Source organism: Symphalangus syndactylus, chromosome 2 (genome assembly GCF_028878055.3).
Source record: "Symphalangus syndactylus isolate Jambi chromosome 2, NHGRI_mSymSyn1-v2.1_pri, whole genome shotgun sequence".
NCBI classification, from domain to species: domain Eukaryota; kingdom Metazoa; phylum Chordata; class Mammalia; order Primates; family Hylobatidae; genus Symphalangus; species Symphalangus syndactylus.
Window position 1 is genome coordinate 78501447 of NC_072424.2, and position 20365 is coordinate 78521811.

General features: G+C 33.8%; 1 protein-coding gene across 5 annotated transcripts in view; it reads right to left on the bottom strand.

The window, feature by feature from the left end:
* ASCC3 (activating signal cointegrator 1 complex subunit 3) overlaps nt 1–20365 on the bottom strand; it is a 388871-nt gene that overhangs the window by 133476 nt on the left and 235030 nt on the right. For all 5 annotated transcript variants that reach the window (XM_063619908.1, XM_063619900.1, XM_055259780.2 and 2 more), the window contains 8 exons: nt 18228–18392; nt 17075–17161; nt 13405–13581; nt 10105–10330; nt 9494–9648; nt 6884–6982; nt 5437–5605; nt 1451–1671 (listed from right to left, as the gene is read on the bottom strand). In XM_063619908.1, the coding sequence (XP_063475978.1) occupies nt 1451–1671; nt 5437–5605; nt 6884–6982; nt 9494–9648; nt 10105–10330; nt 13405–13581; nt 17075–17161; nt 18228–18392 (1299 nt within the window). The remainder of the gene's footprint in view (nt 1–1450; nt 1672–5436; nt 5606–6883; nt 6983–9493; nt 9649–10104; nt 10331–13404; nt 13582–17074; nt 17162–18227; nt 18393–20365) is intronic.

Here is a 20365-nt window from a genome sequence, read left to right on the forward strand (position 1 = left end):
GGGACTAATGCAACTGGTAACTTGAAGTTGAAGCCAATGCTCATTTACCATTCTGAAAACCCTAGGGTCCTTAAGAATTATGCTAAATCACCCCTGCCTTTGCTCTATAAATGGAACAACAAAGCCTGGATGACAGCATATCTACTCAACAGCATGGTTTATTGAATATTTTAAGCCCACTGTTGAGATCTACTGCTTAGAAAAAAAGATTCCTTTCAAAATGTGACTGCTCATTGACAATGCATCTAATCACACTCCAAAGCTTTGACGGAAATGTACAAAGAGATGAATGTTATTTTCATGCCTGCTAACATAAGATCTATTCTGCACTCCAGGGATCTAGGGGTAATTTTGGCTTTCCTATCTTTTTACTTAAGAAATATGTTTCATAAGACCATAGAGAGTGATTCCTCTGATGGACGTGGGCAGAGTAAGTTGAAAATCTTCTGGAAAGAATTCACCATTCCAGATGCCATTAAGAACATTCATGATTCTTGGGAGGAGGTCAAAATATCAACATTAACAGGAGTTAGGAAGAAGTTGATTCCACCCTTCATGGATGACTGAGGGGTTCAAGACCTCAGTAGGGAAAGGCACTGCAGATGTGGTGGAAGCAGCAAGAGAACTAGAATTAGAAGTGGAGCCTGATGATATAACTGAATTGTTATAATCGCCTGATAAAATGAACAGATGAGGAGTTGCTTCTCATGGATGAGCAAAGAAAAGGTGTTTCTTGCGGTAGAATCTACTGATGACAAAGATACTGTGACCATTGCTGAAATGACAAAAAGGATTTAGAATATTACATAAACTTAGTTCAGAAAGCAGTGGCAGGGTTTGAGAGGGTTGACTCATTTTGAAAGACGTTCTATTGTGGGTAAAATGCTATCAGGCGGCATCACATGCTACAGAAAAATTTTTCATGAAAGGAAGAGTCAGTCAATGTGGCAAACTTCATTGTTGTCTTATTTTAAGAAATGGCCACAGCTACTCCAACCTTCAGTAGCCACAACCATGATCAGTCAGCAGCCATCAATATTGAGGCAAAACCCTTAACTAGCAAAAAGATTAAGACTCATTAAAGGCTGAGATGACTGATAGTATTTTTTAGTAATAAAGTATTTTCAAATTTAGCTATGTATATTTTTTAGACATAATGCTATTACACACTTAATAGGTTATGGTATAGTATAAACAGAATTTTTATATGCACTAGGAATCCAAAAAATTTGTGTGACTTGCTTTATTGTGACATTCACTATATTGTGGTAGAATATAACCAAACCCATGATATCTTCACGGTATACCTGTATTGATCTGGTCCCCTGAGAAATTCACTGAGAGTGACAAATCTATTCATTGGACCCTGCTAATACATTTAGAACTGTCTAATTTAGAGATTATGAACTGTCTTTTCTAATTAAATGTAAGTATGATTCTTTCAACAGACCTTTGAAGTAGGGTATTTGTTGAAGACTCTGAAAATGGCTAATTCAGCTGCAACAGTCTTTCCCGATCCAGTAGGTGCTCCAAGTAGGACATTACAATCCGTGTGATACAGTGTATGAAATATTTGTGTCTGTACAGGGTTAAAGTGGCTGAAGTTGTACAGGGCTTCATATGCTTTACATCCCAAAGCTGTGATTGGTAAAGGCTGAAGATCCAGTAATTCTGAAAAGACCCAACAGGATGGCTATACAATAATTGAAAAACATGCACAATACTGAATATTGTATTGTAAATAACAGATTATAGTAATCCTTAGTTCCTTAGACAAGGAGAAAAAGCTTAACACAAATTCTTATATAGCCATTACAGATCTGGCATTTCCACAAATATGTCACGCAAATAACCACATTTATCATATTGACATACTGGATGCTTTTCTGGGGGAGTGCCCTATAAGCCAAATATAATGCTATATCCTCTTTTTTCCAATCCGGAAAGTCATTTGAATAACAAGTATATGCATGTTATAGAACAAAACCTAAATCTGTCTCAATTGGTAAAAAAAATTAAAACCATTTGTGGACTTCAACACTGAAATGATTACTAACAACAAATTACTCTTGTTCTGTTAGACACTGACCAAACAAGAGTAGTTGAGTTAACTATTGTTGTCAACGGAAAGTAAAATGAATTTAGGGTAATTCCAGGTAGAAAATCGGGTGGGAGTTTTAAAGCAAAGCATGACTGAGTAAACAAAACCTGCCCTGAGAAAACCTAGAAATAAACTAGATTTAGTTGTTTCTTATTATGTGGATGGGAGGACTAGGGAATTAGAAACATAAAATGATTTAGAGAAACAGTTATACACCCTTGAATTCGATAGACCTTATATTTTCCATAATCCAGAAAGGTATCAGTTAGAAAACCAGAAGGCAACTTTACTCTCAAGATTATTTCATGAAAGATAAATCCAGTCATTTGAAATTCGAAGAAGAAGAAGAAATAATCCGTAAGGTAACATAGTAGTCTGTACTTTGAGTTAGATGTTCACGGTACTGTTTCAAAATGGAAGTATGGCAAATTTTCTTCTTAAAAAATATATTTAAAAGTCAAAAAGTTAATTTAAAAAATTATCCTTTCCCCACTGCTCTATTCAATTAATTACATAGGTAACTGAGGGCTAATGACATGCTTTCTATACCAGACTGTAGGTTTCTTAAATTTTCTGAAGCACTAAAAATTGAGGCCAGGCGCGGTGGCTCAAGCCTGTAATCCTAGCACTTTGGGAGGCTAAAGCGGATGGATCACCTGAGGTCACGAGTTTGAGAACAGCCTGGCCAACATGGCAAAACCCCGTCTCTACTAAAAACACAAAAATTAACTGGGCGTGGTGGCGGGCACCTGTAATCCCAGCTACTCGGGAGGCTGAGGCAGGAGAATCGCCTGAACTCGGAGAGTGGTGGTTGCAGTGAGCCCAGATCACCCCACTTCACTCCAGCCTGGGCCAAAGAGTGAAACTCCGTCTCACAAATAAAATAAAATGAATTTAAAAAATCGAGAAGGAAGGAGGGGAGGCATTGCAAGTTAATGCTTATAATGCTAATCAAAGCCGAGATATGTTCTTAAAAAGATTAAAAAAAAAATAAACTGCATATTGCATATTTACTAACGATGTTAAATTACAATGCTTTACATTAGTGAAAGATGAAGGTTTTTCTTGGCTCATTTGGGCTCAAATGGACTACATATTCAAATCATTGAGGTTACTTTGTATATGTCTAATATCAACTGAGATGTTATGGTGGTACATTTATTGTTTTTAAAAATGTAGTCAGAACTCAGCTAATTATATGAATAGGGTGATATGTTCTTGGTCATTTGGCAGACAAAAGATTAAATGAACATTGAAATAGAATGCTAACGCAAGTTAAGATCAAGTGCTGTACTCAAAGATTAATGATGTTTGAAGCATGTATTTTAAATTAAAGCACCAAACATTTTTTATATAATTTATTCTGAGATTCTAAATATTACATGTAAGCACATTTGATGAAAGAAGACTGGAAAGATTCCCTTCAATGAGTAGATCACTAGATACTATAATCTCATATTCTTCTATGTCGACAAGCCTTTTAGTTCTGTTCTGCCAAGACATCAAAGTGGAATTAAGCTGTAGTATAAAGTATCTCTCTTTAAGAATAAGGTAAGATAATGAATAAGGTACACATTTGACAAAAATGGCAAAGTTTAAAGTCACATTAAGACCTCTTTCAATTCCAAAAGGACTGCCAAATAATGAGTTCATTAAAAGTAGTGAGGACTACATTTTTATTCTGAAAATGACAAAGGGTTTCTCTTTGGAAGAATCATATGAGAAAAAATATGGACTTTCCTTTTTCTATAAATTAAGGCCCTCTTAAAATCAATATTCATCAATTATAATCCTGAAACAGAAGAAATAAACTTATTATACTAGTTAATTAACAAATTAGTTTAGGATTTTTTGAAATAGAGTATTTCATAGGGCACTTAAAAGTATCATTGTAAACATTTATTCCTGAAAAATCTGCTTCTATATTAAGTCAAAATAAAAAGGTATTTGTTCACGTCATCAAAATTTAAAATGGATTTTTGCAAGGTATGACAGTGAAAAACACTATTATGTGATGTTGAAGATTACCATGTACCCCTTTATAATGTTAGGGCAGAGGGATAAAACTAACATAAAGTGTTCCTATTTCTCCGTATCCTCTCCAGCACCTGTTGTTTACTGACTTTTTAATGATCGCCATTCTAACTGGTGTGAGATGGTATCTCACTGTGGTTTTGATTTGCATTTCTCTGATGGCCAGTGATGATGAGCATTTTTTCATGTGACTGTTGGCTGCATAAATGTCTTCTTTTGAGAAGTGTCTGTTCATATCCTTTGCCCACTTGTTGATGGGGTTGTTTGTTTTACACTGTTGGTGGGACTGTAAACTAGTTCAACCATTGTGGAAGTCAGTGTGGCGATTCCTCAGGGATCTAGAACTAGAAATACCATTTGACCCAGCCATCCCATTACTGCGTATATACCCAAAGGATTATAAATCATGCTGCTATAAAGACACATGCACATGTATGTTTATTGCGGCACTATTCACAATAGCAAAGACTTGGAACCAACCCAAATGTCCAACAATGATAGACTGGATTAAGAAAATGTGGCACATATACACCATGGAATACTATGCAGCCATAAAAAAGGATGAGTTCATGTCCTTTGTAGGGACATGGATGAAGCTGGAAACCATCATTCTCAGCAAACTATCACAAGGACAAAAAACCAAACACCGCATGTTCTCACTCATAGGTGGGAATTGAACAATGAGAACACATGGACACAGGAAGGGGGACATCACACACTGGGGCCTGTTGTGGGGTGGGGAGAGAGGGGAGGGACAGCATTAGAAGATTATACCTAATGTTAAATGACAAGTTAATGGGTACAGCACACCAACATGGCACATGTATATGTATGTAACAAACTTGCACATTGTGTACATGTACCGTAAAAGTTAAAGTATAAAAAAAAAAAAAAAAACTAATATAAAGCGTAGATGTTATTTGCAGGACACAAACTCACTTGAGGTATATGGAAATCCATTCCCTAGTGATACCATAATATGATTCCTTAATATTAGCTTTTTTGTTTTTGGTGTAGAAACACAAAAGATGGGGGAAAATTCCCCATAACTCACTGGTATGCTATTTAATTTAACATACTAGAAATAAGTTTAAGTAAACTGGAATAAATGCCAGGGAGAAAATAGAAGTTTTACAGAGAGAACAGATTAAATGATGAATGACAAACGAAATAAAAAGGGAGTTATAGAGAAGTTATAATGATTACAAGTAAAACTTTATAAGGCGTAGACATTTTTCAACATTAATTAAAACAATCATTTTGGAAAAATCAATAATTCAAACCAGCATTCACCATGTTACCTGTATGAGGTGGATGTCTCTCTGGTAGAATTAGATGTTGAAAGTTGATAATACATACTGCCTCAGCACCCAACCATCTATCAGACACTGCTCGGATGTAGTATTGGGAAGGCAAAGGCTCAAAAATAGGGATTGTAAATACCAGTAGTTGAGCTTCTTTACTAATGACCTAATATGAATTAAGTAAAAAATAAATATGGATATTCTTAATAGCATAAAGGCCTTGTTAGTCTATTGTTAAGATAACGGTATCTCTACAAGATATACTAAAGACAAAGTATCTTGAATTTCTAAATAGCAGAGATACTCAGAAACTTTAGAAACTTGTGCATGGTGCCCTTCTGAGGATACTTGATAGAAGGTAAAATTTTATGGCCAATTTATATTATTTACATATGCATATCATCATGTATTAACAAGTTACCAATTTGACTACCTGAACTTCCCAAACATCACTCATTCAATTACGTAACTTCATGATTTTTATCTTATCAAATTACCATATTATTTACTTAATATTTTTCGTTAAGTTCTATCAGTACCTAAAGTGGAATACTGGAATCACTTGGTACAAATAGAAGGTAACCGAGAAGACAAAAGCAATGAATACAAAACACTGCTATGAAATTCTACTGTTGCCTACCCAAGACTCTTACCTGAAGCTTGCTTTCTCTTTGATAAAAACAGAAATTATGAATGAGGCATCAGTTAAAGAACAATCAAATTGAGTCTTTGTCTTGTGATTTATAAAGAAATTTAGAAGAAATGCTCTTTTAATTCAATACTATTCAGTATTTTGTGCATGTGACCCTTAAGATTATTATTGATCCTACCTATTTTACATATTCCACACCTCTGGAACCCATGTCTTAAACCATGGTAAAGATTATCCAGTCATGCATTGCTTAACGACAGGAATGGTTCTGAAAAATGTGTCATTACGCAATTTTGTCTTAAGAACATCATAGTGTACGTAGACAAGCCAGATGGTATAGCCTCCTAAACATCTAGGCTACATGGCATAGTCTACTGCTCTTATACAGCATGTTACCATACAGCATGTTACTGTATTGAATATTTTAGGCAATTATAACACAGTGGTACTTACCTATCTACACATATTCAAACCTAGAAAAAGTAGGTGAAAATACAGTATTATAGTCTTATGGGACCACTATTGTACTGTTGTTGTGTATGTGGTCCCTTGTTCACTGAAATGTCACTATGTGGGGCATGACTGGTAACTGAATTTCTTAAACCATTATCACATTGAATATACCAATACTATAACATTTAATCACTGTATTCTTTTAAAACTAACAGAAAACTAAAACATAAAACAAAGTTTTAATTGTACTATAAAATTACAGAGAAATAAAAGCAGAAACTGTTAGTATACTTTTTTTTACAATAGCAAATAAGGATATATTCACATATATACACTTACTTGTTTTTTTAGAGCTAGAAAATATTCTGAATGATAAATATGATCATTTGTAGGATCTTCTACCCAAATCCACCAAGGTTCTCCCACTGTCCCATGTACCTAGAAGAAAAATAGCATCCTGCTACTATGCATATCATAACTCAAGTAAGGGATAGCATCCAATCTTCTCACTCAAGAAGCTTTTTTGATATATAATTTATATTACAAAGTTTACTCACTTAAACATTTCAAGTATACAGTTCAATGATTTTAATATATTTCCAAAGTTGTACAACCATCACCATAATGTAATTTTAGAACATTTTCACCACCTCAAAAAGAAATCTTGTACCCATTAGTAGTCACTACCTTTTCCTTACAGATTTGCCTATTCTGAAAATTTCAATTAAATACAATCATGTAATATGCAGTCTTTTGTGACTGGATTTCTTAATTTACCATGATGGTTTCATAGTTCATCTATGTTTTAGCATGCATCAATGCTTTCATTCCTTTTTATTGTCTAATAATATCCCATTGGATAGATATACTGTATTTTGCTTTATCCATTTCAATGTGTTTCTCTCTCTCTTACTCTCTCTCTCTCTCACTCTCTCTCTCTCTCGCTCTTCCTTGCAAAACCCAGTCTTGTTCAGCATGCATCTCGCCCTCATGTGACTCAAGAAAAAGTGACCACATCCCTTGGGATAATTTTGATTGGCATAAGTCAATCAGCTCATGGGATTCCCCTCCCAACTGCTGTGGTAAGGCGGAGACACATGACAAATACTGGCCCAATTAGACTGAAGAAAAGGTCTATGGTCCATGCTCTGGGCTGGAGAAGTGGGGATGTGTTTCCCATGCTCTGTTTAATGCAAACAAAAAAATCATGAAAACATTTGAAAAGTATCCAAAAGTGTCAGCAGAGCAAATGGGTGAAAAGTTCCTGGTCCTTGAATGACATCTTTAAACAGAAGACTCAACCATCCTTAGGGCCTATTCTACCTGTGGACCTTTCATTATGAAAGATAATATACTTTCATCCTTAACTCAGTTTGAGGCAAGTCAAGTTTTCCATTCTTGAAGCCAACAGCATTGTGCTTGACAGTGATAACTATTAAAATCATTAAGTACTCTGTCTTACTAATGAATTAAATCAAACTGCAGATTTATTACAGATATTGGTAGGAGACAATGTAAGAAATACAAAACTTCCACTTATTTCAAAAATAGTCTATTAAAAATAAAATTTCAAATATGAGTTTATGGGTAACTATAAATTTATATTTATGTGAAATTTTTTATCTATAGAAATATTAAATATAATTTTGTATCATCTAGTCCCAATGAAAATTCTGTAAAAAACATTATTATTATTATTATAATAATACATGGTTATAGCTGAGGAAACTAAAGGAATTAAAGATTTAGACACTTTTAAGACCAATGTAGAATTGGGTTAAAACCATGGTTGGGTAATTTTGGAGCACACTGTTAAAATTCATTCACATTAAAGATGTATAAACATTAGGTAATGCAGAAGATACTTACTTAATTAGAACTTTACAATAACATGTGAAATAGGCACTGTTATACTATAAATAGTGATTTCCTTGTTTTCCCTGATTGGCTTCTTGAAAGTAAGAACTGAGCCTAACTTGCCTTTGTACCTACAATCTCTAACATAGTAACTGGTACAAAAATAGATCTTTAAAAAATGTTGATTGAATAAAAAGAGAATCTGGTGTGTATCTTTATATACATAATAATATCTAAGCTATCAAAGGAGGAGAAAGAATTAAAACAGAAACAAAAACATGATGGGAATCAAGGATGGACATTTTGAAAAACTGTATAGTGTTAAATATTCAGAGAAGTAAAGAAAATAACTGAGAAAAATCTATTATGGCAAATCAGTCTTTGGAGATCATGGAGAAAGTAGTCTTAGCAGCAAAGAAACAGGTGACCGGGGGAAAATATAGAATACTTTTCTACAAGTCTAATGTTTCAAAAAACGAAAGAATATTAATTTAAGAGACATCAAGATGAAAAATGGCTCTTTTTACCATGAAAAATCTTGAATTTTTTGGAAGGCTAAAATGACAAAGTAGACATGGCAAAAATGAAGATAACATAGAGAAAATAAAAGAAGATAGAACTAATATAGCAAAGTCCCTATGGAGTTAAATCCACTAAACTGTTGTTCATTGTTGAAATTTAGGTTTCCTAAATGTTTTGAAGGAATCTCACTGGTTGACATATTACTAATATACCACGGTTTTCTTGAGGATGACAGTAAATACTGCTATAATTTATTATCATTATTATTATTATTATTATTTTTTGAGATGGAGTCTCGCTCTGTTGCCCAGGCTGGAGTGCAGTGGCACGGTCTTGGCTCATGCAAGCTCAGGCCTCCCAGGTTCATGCCATTCTCCTGCCTCAGCCTCCCGAGTAGCTGGGACTGCAGGCGCCTGCCACCATGCCCGGCTAATTGCTATAATTTTTAAAATAAATCCTCAATACATATTCCTTTTAGAGGATTTTGCATATGCCTTAGGAACAGATGTAGTTGAGCCTGTAGTACAGACATTTTTGTTTAACACAGATATAGGCGTTTTCCACTTCTACCTGGTCATTCCAAGTGAAATCAGGATAGATGCTGAGTGTCACTCGGAGGACAGTCCTTGTGATGGGCTGAATGGATGCTTCCATCATAACAGAAGGAATCTGATGAACACATTGTTTGACCTTCAGTCCAATATTCACATGATGCAAAATGTGACCTGCAAGAAAAATATCACATAGAAGAAATGTGTCCAGGCAGAAAAAAGCAATATAATCTGACTTGTAAATGGGATTTCAGAGAAGGTGATTTTATTGCTTGTTTTATGATTTGCTATGTAGAATAGCTGACATTCTTGACCTGGCATGTTTGAATATTTTGTAATAGTTAACTTGAATTAGCAATTCACAGTTTTTAAAGTCAGTATCAAGGTTTCTTTAGCTATTAATACGGTTCTTAAAACTACTGAGACTTGATAGTGTTTAAACTACTATAAACAGACTCACTTGAATATGAAGAGATTTTCGCTTGATTTTAGATAAATGAAAAAGATTTATAAATATGGTAAAATTTTTATTTTGATTAACGTGGAAATTCACAGTACCTTCTTTTACACCTAGCAACATATTTTATTTGCACAAAACAATACATTCAAACATATTTGCTTCCTTCTTACCTATTTCATCTTTCCTCATGTCTTTCAGCTTATCCACAGTAAGCTTTTTTTCTTCTAATCTTGTTAGGATGTGTGGTGGTAGGATTGAAAACTGTCTCAAAGGGCTAGCCCAACCCCAAAGCCTCTTGTCAATGACTTTACTAAGATTCAGGAGCCTGTAGGTCATGGCAGGCCAACGTTTCCTCAGAGCAATTTCAAAAAGAGCACGGACAATTCTAGCTGCATTCTAAAAAATAATAGGAGGAGATTGGTGGTTATACCCAATGTGCTTTTAAATTTGTCAATAAATTTATTATTCAAACTCAGTCTGAAAAGAAGTGCAAGTCAAGCTGCATCCTTGAATTGTGGGGCAATATCTTTTCTCATATAATCCTAATTATTCTTATTATTTCTACATAAGAATAATCCTATCGTTTATATGTGGATGCTACTTGCTTGCTCTCAGAGGCGAAGCCTTATTTCCAAATTCTTAGAAAGCTCTACCTTCTAAACAGGAATGAAGTAGGAAGAGACAAAAGGCATGCAAAATATTTAGGAGGCTGTTAAGGCATCTGACTATAAGAGACAAGGACGCCTCTTGGTGAATAGTGGAATGATTAAATTTACAAGGCTATTTAGAGGATTAAGGAAGATTGGGATCCAGTCAGGGGAAAAAAAAAATGAGAGAAGGGTGACAAATGAAATACAGGTTAGTGTAGCTACTCATATGAAAGGGCCATACTAATGGCTTCCTATAAACCAAACAATGTGTTAACTTGCTTTACATATATTGCCTCATTTAATTTTTACAAAAACTGCATTTAATTGATATTAATATTATGATTTTATAGATGAATATACTAGGGCTTAAAGAGGTAAAAAATTTGACCACGGTCACACTGCTAGTTGGTGTCAGAGCATCTACTCAAAGCCAGGACTAAAGGACTCCAAATATAACTGAGATTCTAGACTCAGTGGTCTGAGGATAACTTTATTAACAGACATATAGAAAGTTATAATGAATGCAGTCTTTTTTCTTCACATTTCTACAGCTAGCTCCCATTTATTTTGCCTCCACTCCTCTATCATTAACTTTGCAGATTGTTTTATTAAAGATTGTTTTTTAAATGAACTTAAAGATACCTTCCAAAATCCAGTAACATCTGTATTTGAAAATAAAGAATGTTCAATCTGGTTAAAATCCAAACAAGAGATACAAAACTGAAAAGATTTCAAATGGCAGACAAACAATCCAGCCTAAAATTATGAGGTCAAAAATGACAGATGAGTTAAAGGCTTTCATTTCACATTTCATATAAGATACGCGCTGTCTTTTGACAAATTTGACTATTTTGTTTCAGTATTAGAAACTAAAGTACAAAATGGTAAATAGAAGTATGAGGACAGTTCTGATATCCATTAAAAATGACTGAATGGGTCTTTATAAGGCCCAGAGAATAATAAATAAAATTTTGATTACTGTATCTATCAAATAGGTTTTCCTACCTCATTCCCACTTGTTCTTAAAAAAAAACTATCAGGCTAATTTTCCCAACTGTCTTTGAAAGTATGTCATTTTAATATTTCAAGATCTATAGTTGTCCCCTCAATGCTAAAAGAAGTAGGAGAAATTCCATATGACAAGATACAAACAGGACATGTTAATCTAGAATGATATAAATTGGTTCAAAATAATAAGTCTATAACATGGTACAGTCTAGAAAAGTTAAGCATAGGCCTTTAAATAAAATCCTAGAATATTTGAGCTATAGGTTTACCTTAGGGGCTGAGGAGAGACAGTTTAAAAAATATAGAAGAAAATACCATTTTACAGAGTTGAGAGAGTAGTTGTTCAATTACTGATAGCTTAAACTTAAAATGTAATAAAGTATAATTTATCTGATGCATTCAGGGATGCTAACTCCATAATGGCCGTTTAAGAAAAACCAGGGATGCTTTGAGATATTCTTAATCAGAAGTTGATTTCCTGGATACCAATCATGAAGAGAATTAAAGTGTTACATTGTAAGCAATTCTTATGTCAGTCTCTGATAATATCTTCATAATCTTGAAGCAAGCAGAAATGTTGCCAGATTATTCATCCAGAACCCAGTAAAACTTTACCTTTTATTTAAATGATTAACTATTTCAATATGAAATCATTAGAAAATATAAAATGACAATATTACATTACAGCAAAACAATAAAACAAAGGAGATTAGAAAGTTATTCCTATAGAAGCTATAGGGTTTAAAGAATGTATAAATATTTTCACTACATCTATATTAACTTTATATAATTTATGAAATCATCACGTGGTGTCTTGGTTACACTGATTAAATTACTACACGCATTCAAAATGTTTACCAATATGTCTTGGTTTGTGTTTGTAAATATTCCATGTTTAAAGGACTCCTGAGTACTCATGGCTATTAATAATGATTTACTTAACACAAACATTCTTTTTCTATATTTAGTCTTTGAACAAAATTACAAATAGAAGAATCATTTCCATATTTAAAATAAAATTAAGCTTTAATTTCTTCTTAATTTATAAAAGGAAGTACTCAATAAAATAAAATTAAAAAGCCTTGACATGTAAATAATTTTTTTAAAAAAGTATGTCTAGAAGGGAAATCTTTCATTTGAAGCATAAATAGGTTAAATATAACCTACTTTACTTTACATAAGGGCTTGAATATCAAAACACAAATATTTGAATATTTTATACCATGGTATTTTTTAAAAGTTATAAATTAAATGTGTAGTTTAGGGAATAATTTTCTTTCTGTCCTCAATGTTTAAGTTTCAACAGTAGAGAGGAGAGATTACTTTTGTAAAAACCAGAGACTTATCACACTGAACACATGGTAGGAAACATGTTTACTATGCCTTGTTTAATGATTAAAAATATTATTATTTCTAATATTTGGTAAAAACTAAAAAAGTTCCACAATCTTTTCTTTATGCTTGCAATACTCTTCAACTTTTCTCTTTATAAGTACTTCATATTCTTTTACTTTATAAGTAAAAGAAATGAAATTCATCATTTAAAGTAGAAAAAAATCAGGTATCATTTTAAAACTGTATAAGAAACATCAACACCACCAAAAAAAGCCAAATCAGTCACCAAATCTCATCCCCAGTCCTGTTTTATGAGCATAGATTACATAAAATATTTACAAATTAGCAGAACCAGTTCTAAGTAAAATGGTGGTTTGGTAGCATGTCACAAAGCAATGCATTCACAGCACAGCATGAATTAACACCTTGGTCCTCTAAATATATTCAAGGAAGAGAAAAGGGGAATAAGATTCTTACCTGTGCAACATATGCAGAATCTGATATAAGAGAGAAACTGTCGATTTCTCCTCGGCTGATATAAGTTTGAAGTAAGATGTTTATTTTCCCGTAACTATTCTCTACACCTCCAGGAGTGGAGAGTTCACAAAAATTGCTTAATAAAGTATCTAACTCCTCTATTTCCTCTTCTCTGACCTAGAAGAATCAATGTATTTATTGGAATTTGGGGGCTGACTTATTTAGATTTTTCACATTGAAATTAAATACACTGCATGTTTTTAGAGTTTCCATTTACTATAATGCAGCATTTTTCTTTCATAGAGTTAAATAACAGTGATTTTTCCACAGGTAGCTAAAAAACTGCAATATGAAATGATCTTGAGGCTGATACAATTACATTTCATTATTCATCACCAATATTAAATTTGCCATTGACATATAAAAATTTAATATGCCAAAAAATTAAATCTTCCGACCTCACCATCCTTGAATTGATGAGATTTCATATTTTATTTGACCATAGTAAAACCTCTGCCCAACTGGATTAGGGCAAACTTGAATTATCTTCAAATGCATTCATTATAGTCATATATTTTTATATGGTATAACGCATTCATAGCTTAAAGCCATGAAGTACTATGATTCAAAGTATTAAAGTTTTCACTGTTAATAAGATTAAATATTAATACAGGTACAGAAATACTCATATCTGAGGTTTGATTCATACAGGTACTTCTACATTTTCTTCAATGAGCCTTATATTGCAAGAAACCAAAATCTTCATACTACATTCTTTAACAGTTTCATTACTGCAAAACCAATTTAAATTATTTGATGTGGTGGATTCACAGCTGAATTCTACCAGAGGTACAAGGAGGAACTGGTACCATTCCTTCTGAAACTATTCCAATCGACAGAAAAAGAGGGAATCCTCCCTAACACATTTTATGAAGCCAGCATCGTCCTGATACCAAAGCCCGGCAGAGACATAACCAAAAAAGAGAATTTCAGACCAATATCCTTGATGAATATTGATGCAAAAATCCTCAATAAAATACTGGCAAACCGAATCCAGCAGCACATCAAAAAGCTTATCCACCATAATCAAGTGGGTTTCATCCCTGGGATGCAAGGCTGGTTCAACATATGCAAATCAATAAATGTAATCCAGCATATAAACAGAACCAAAGACAAAAACCACATGATTATCTCAATAGACGCAGAAAAGGCCTTTGACAAAATTCAACAACCCTTCATGCTAAAAACTCTCAATAAATTAGGTATTGATGGGACGTATCTCAAAATAATAAGAGCTATCTATGACAAACCCACAGCCAATATCATACTGAATGGGCAAAAACTGGAAGCATTCCCTTTGAAAACTGGCACAAGACAGGGATGCCCTCCCTCACCGCTCCTATTCAATATACTGCTGGAAGTTCTGGCCAGGGCAATCAGGCAGGAGAAGGAAACAAAGGGTATTCAATTAGGAAAAGAGGAAGTCAAATTATCCCTGTTTGCAGATGACATGATTGTGTATCTAGAAAACCCCATCGTCTCAGCCCAAAATCTCCTTAAGCTGATTAGCAACTTCAGCAAAGTCTCAGGATACAAAATCAATGTACAAAAATCACAAGCATTCTTGTACACCAATCACAGACAAACAGAAAGCCAAATCATGAGTGAACTCCCATTCACAATTGCTTCAAAGAGAATAAAATACCTAGGAATCCAACTTACAAGGGACGTGAAGGACCTCTTCAAGGAGAACTACAAACCACTGCTCCATGAAATAAAAGAGGATATAAACAAATGGAAGAACATTCCATGCTCATGGGTTGGAAGAATCAATATTGTGAAAATGGCCATACTGCCCAAGGTAATTTGTAGATTCAATGCCATCCCCATCAAGCCACCAATGACTTTCTTCACAGAATTGGAAAAAACTACTCTAAAGTTCATATGGAACCAAAAAAGAGCCCGCATCGCCAAGTCAATCCTAAGCCAAAAGAACAAAGCTGGAGGCATCACGCTACCTGACTTCAAACTATACTACAAGGCTACAGTAACCAAAACAGCATGGTACTGGTACCACAACAGAGACATAGATCAATGGAACAGAACAGAGCCCTCAGAAATGATGCCGCACATCTACAACTATCTGATCTTTGACAAACCTGACAAAAACAAGAAATGGGGAAAGGATTCCCTATTTAATAAATGGTGCTGGGAAAACTGGCTAGCCATATGTAGAAAGCTGAAACTGGATCCCTTCCTTACACCTTATACAAAAATTAATTCAAGATGGATTAAAGACTTAAATGTTAGAGCTAAAACCATTAAAATCCTACAAGAAAACCTAGGCAATACCATTCAGGACATAGGCGTGGGCAAGGACTTCATGTCTGAAACACCAAAAGCAATGGCAACGAAAGCCAAAATTGACAAATGGGATCTAATTAAACTAAAGAGCTTCTGTACAGCAAAAGAAACTACCATCAGAGTGAACAGGCAACCTACAGAATGGGAGAACATTTTTGCAACCTACTCATCTGACAAAGGGCTAATATCCAGAATCTACAATGAACTCAAACAAATTTACAAGAAAAAAACAAACAACCCCATCAAAAAGTGGGCAAAGGACATGAACAGACACTTCTCAAAAGAAGACACTTATGCAGCCAAAAAACACATGAAAAAATGCTCGTCATCACTGGCCATCAGAGAAATGCAAATCAAAACCACAGTGAGATACCATCTCACACCAGTTAGAATGGCCATCATTAAAAAATCAGGAAACAACAGGTGCTGGAGAGGATGTGGAGAAATAGGAACACTTTTACACTGTTGGTGGGACTGTAAACTAGTTCAACCATTGTGGAAGTCAGTGTGGCGATTCCTCAGGGATCTAGAACTAGAAATACCATTTGACCCAGCCATCCCATTACTGGGTATATACCCAAAGGACTATAAATCATGCTGCTATAAAGACACATGCACATGTATGTTTATTGCGGCACTATTCACAATAGCAAAGAGTTGGAACCAATCCAAATGTCCAACAACGATAGACTGGATTAAGAATATGTGGCACACATACACCATGGAATACTATGCAGCCATAAAAAATGATGAGTTCATGTCCTTTGTAGGGACGTGGATGAAACTGGAAAACATCATTCTCAGTAAACTATCGCAAGGACAAAAAACCAAACACCGCATGTTCTCACTTATAGGTGGGAACTGAACAATGAGAACTCATGGACACAGGAAGGGGAACATCACACTCCGAGGACTGTTGTGGGGTTGGGGGAGGGGTGAGGGACATCATTAGGAAATATACCTAATGCTAAATGACGAGTTAATGGGTGCAGGAAATCAACATGGCACATGGATACATATGTAACAAACCTGCACATTGTGCACATGTACCCTAAAACCTAAAGTATAATAAAAAAAAAAAAAAAAAAACTATGAGAAAAAAAAAAAAAGAACAAAGAATGATGTCAGGTATGATGTAATATTATAATCTAGGACAGTGGGTCTTATTGATAAATAAAGAACATTGCTGATATTCCACATGTGATGTGCCATACAGCTTATACGGTATTAATTAATGAGAACCTTTTATAAATGAATGAATGCATACATGTTGTATGCATTTGATTCAAATTTCAAGAAATCTTACCTTAATTTGATCAAATTCTTCAGCTTTGGAAACTATGGCAAAGATATCACCTTCTGTTTTGTGAGCATCAAAGAGTTCATTAAAGGTCTACCAAAGTAAGCGTTATATTTGATTAAAATCAAAATATTTAAAATATTTTAAATTAAAAATGTGACCATAAATTACACATTTTAAAAGAAATTTGAGCCCTAGACAGTGCAGTTACAATGTCTGTAACAGTATTTAAAGTCATTGCTTTATAAACATATTTATAAAACAAATTTATCAAAGACCAAAGAAAATTCCTAGAACATAATTAGCTAAGGAAGATCTTCAGCAGCAAAAAGATGGATGATGAATAAAAGTTAATAAAATCTACACTAGATACCTTTAAAAAGTTCATAAAATTCTGGTTTTTGCTTATTTTCAGCATGGCCATGTGGAAATCCGCACAGTTCACGAATTCTAAGCTGATCATATATCATAAAATTCAGAGATGTATATCTAGAAAATACGTAGTCTGAAAATTCTCAAAATATTACTAGTGAGGACATACAGAAAATCAGAAAACTGAGTTGAAAAAAATCAGTCAAAGGCCACGTAGATTGAAAACAAATGCTAAAGAAGGGCTAACGTTCCTGCAGAAGAACTGCAAACAGGTTTAGGATATAGAGTGGTAGCAACACACTAGCAAGTGAACAAATTTAAAAAGTTACTCTGACAAAATGAGTGGATGTGAATAGGTGATGGAAGGAATGAAAAGCTAGAGACAATGTGTTGGATTGATTTCAACCAGATCACAGTTCTGAGATAATATATGTTTAAAAGTTTTGAAGAAATCTAAAGTGCTATACAAATAGAAGGTTTATTTGGGGAAAGATGGGGAAAAGTTAGTAAGCACATGAGGTGTTTTCTGAAAACCGTTACATGTAAAAGCAAATGTGCCTTGACTTTTTAGGCTTGGGTGTGTTTATTGCTATAGGATGACAAGAGGTTCCTTAGTATCTGAAGTTTTATTTTTTTCTTGTCTTTACTGAGGGTATAGTGTTGAATTCATATAAGTTAAATGGATTTTGTTCTATTATTTGCTTTTGTTATTTTGCCTTAATAATATATTTTGAAGTCTAGAAAGTATTTGCATCTAAAATTAAACATATTTGCATTTGTATAATACCTCAATGGTGTTGTATTTAATATAGTAATGGCTGGCAGTTCTACCCAAATCAGTTGAGGAAAAATATCCAGTTCGCTCCTCAAAACGAATCATCTGAGCTTTGTCTAGTTTTCGTCCAACTTCAATGACCAACTGTTCTCGATGCTTTCTTAATGTTGGGTCAATCTATGGCAAAAAATATATAAACAGTTGAATACTGCTTTAGAGAGTAACTATTTGCAAACATATATTTATTTATGGAAATTAAAACTGTTCTTAATGTTTTAGTTAGACTTTTTAATTACAATTTTTAAAGTACATTTTTCTACATTTAGGAAATAATTGAAAATATTTTATGCCATTAAATAAAGGAAGCTTAAAAATTCATTAAAATTATCAATGTGCATATTCTTTTCAGATACCAGTTTTTTGGAATCTAAAATTCTTGTATGATCTTATGATCTTTAAAATCATAAAGTTTAAAAATCAAATTTTAAAAACTCAATAATTGTCTTCTTTCTCCCATACTAAAGTAAATAGAGATTTTAAATTATCAAATCATATTCCTACTTTATTATCAGTTATTTGGAGAAATGATAGCAAGAACGCTTTCCCTGTCAAAATCAAGATATATTTAGAACTGCAAAGTTATCCGGCTGGGCACAGTGGCTCACACCTGTAATCCCAGCACTTTGGGAGGCCACGGTGGGCGGATCACGAGGTCAGAAGTTTCAGACCAGCCTGACGAACATGGAGAAACCCCGTCTCTACTAAAAATAGAAAAATTAGCTGGGTACTGTGGTACGCGCCTGTGATCCCAGCTACTCAGGAGGCTGAGGTAGAGAATCACTTGAACCCAGGAGGCAGAGGTTGCAGTGAGCCAAGATCATGCCACTGCACTCCAACCAGGGCAACAGAGCGAGGTTGGAGGGCAGTGGCGTGATCTTGGCTCATTTTATTTACTTTTTACTTCTATTATTATTATATGCAGATGGGAGAACCCGTTCTAAAGTAAATAAAGTTGACAGTGAATTTTTGTATAGTTTTAAAATTATTACTTATCTAATACTTTTTCTAAGCAGAAATAATAAGACATAAGATATTAACAAATATTTTTGCTACTATAGTGTTGTGTATAAATATATGTATGTACACATGTCAATTATTGAGGAACACTCTGTAGTCATGAAGAGTAAAGTGAAATATGACCTTTAATGGAGTAGGGGGAGTATTAAAACAATTTAGAAATCAATTAATCAGTTAACGCTACTACCATTTGTTCTAACTTAGGTATTTATGGCAGCTTATTTATGTACAAAATATAGTTAAAATAAATTTTAAAAATCAGAAAAATGGAGCAAAAGAACATCAACTGCTGGGAAGTAAGATGGAGTCAAGAGTTACATCAGCAAATACAAAAAGTCTTAAATGTTTGCTATGAGTGATAATACATGTATCAGGTTCAACTTATAAAACTATTTTATTAATCACCTATTACTAAACCATTAAAAATATGTTAAACTATTTTATCTGTGTTAGTTCATAAGAGTTTTGTGGCCACAAATTTGTATTGAGTAATAACATTAAAACACACAAATCAAAAAAAAAAAACAGTCAAGATTCTCTGAAGTATAAAGGTACTAGGTATCCAAAAGGTCTTTATACTGGAAAATGATAGGCAAATGACTTTTGATTATAACCTAGGACTTTAAAATCAATTGATGTATTTATCTTGTTCCAAAATTTGAGATGGCTTAGACCGTAAAAATAAATTGTTCAGTTTTTGTTTTTCTTTACTCCTTCAAAACATTTTCATAGTGCCACTGACTCTTCTCAAAATGCCCATATTTGCGATGGGAATAACTAGTGCTGTATTCTTTAAATGTGTAAGGTTGCAGGTTATAATGCAGTTGTATTTTATAACAGAGCAATTTGGCTGTAAATGTAAATATTCATTTAAAGATTAGCACAAATTTCAACTGAGAAGAAGAAAAGTAGTTGAGTCCCATCTAGAGTAAATCTAAGTATAAAAACCTAATAATGGCTTTAGATTTAACAGCCTCAGAACTAATTGCTGCTGCTGCTTTTCCTATTTTTCTTCCCCCAAGCCTTAAGTTTCAATTTTCCCATGGTAAAATCTACTGCATAGGGAAAGAAAA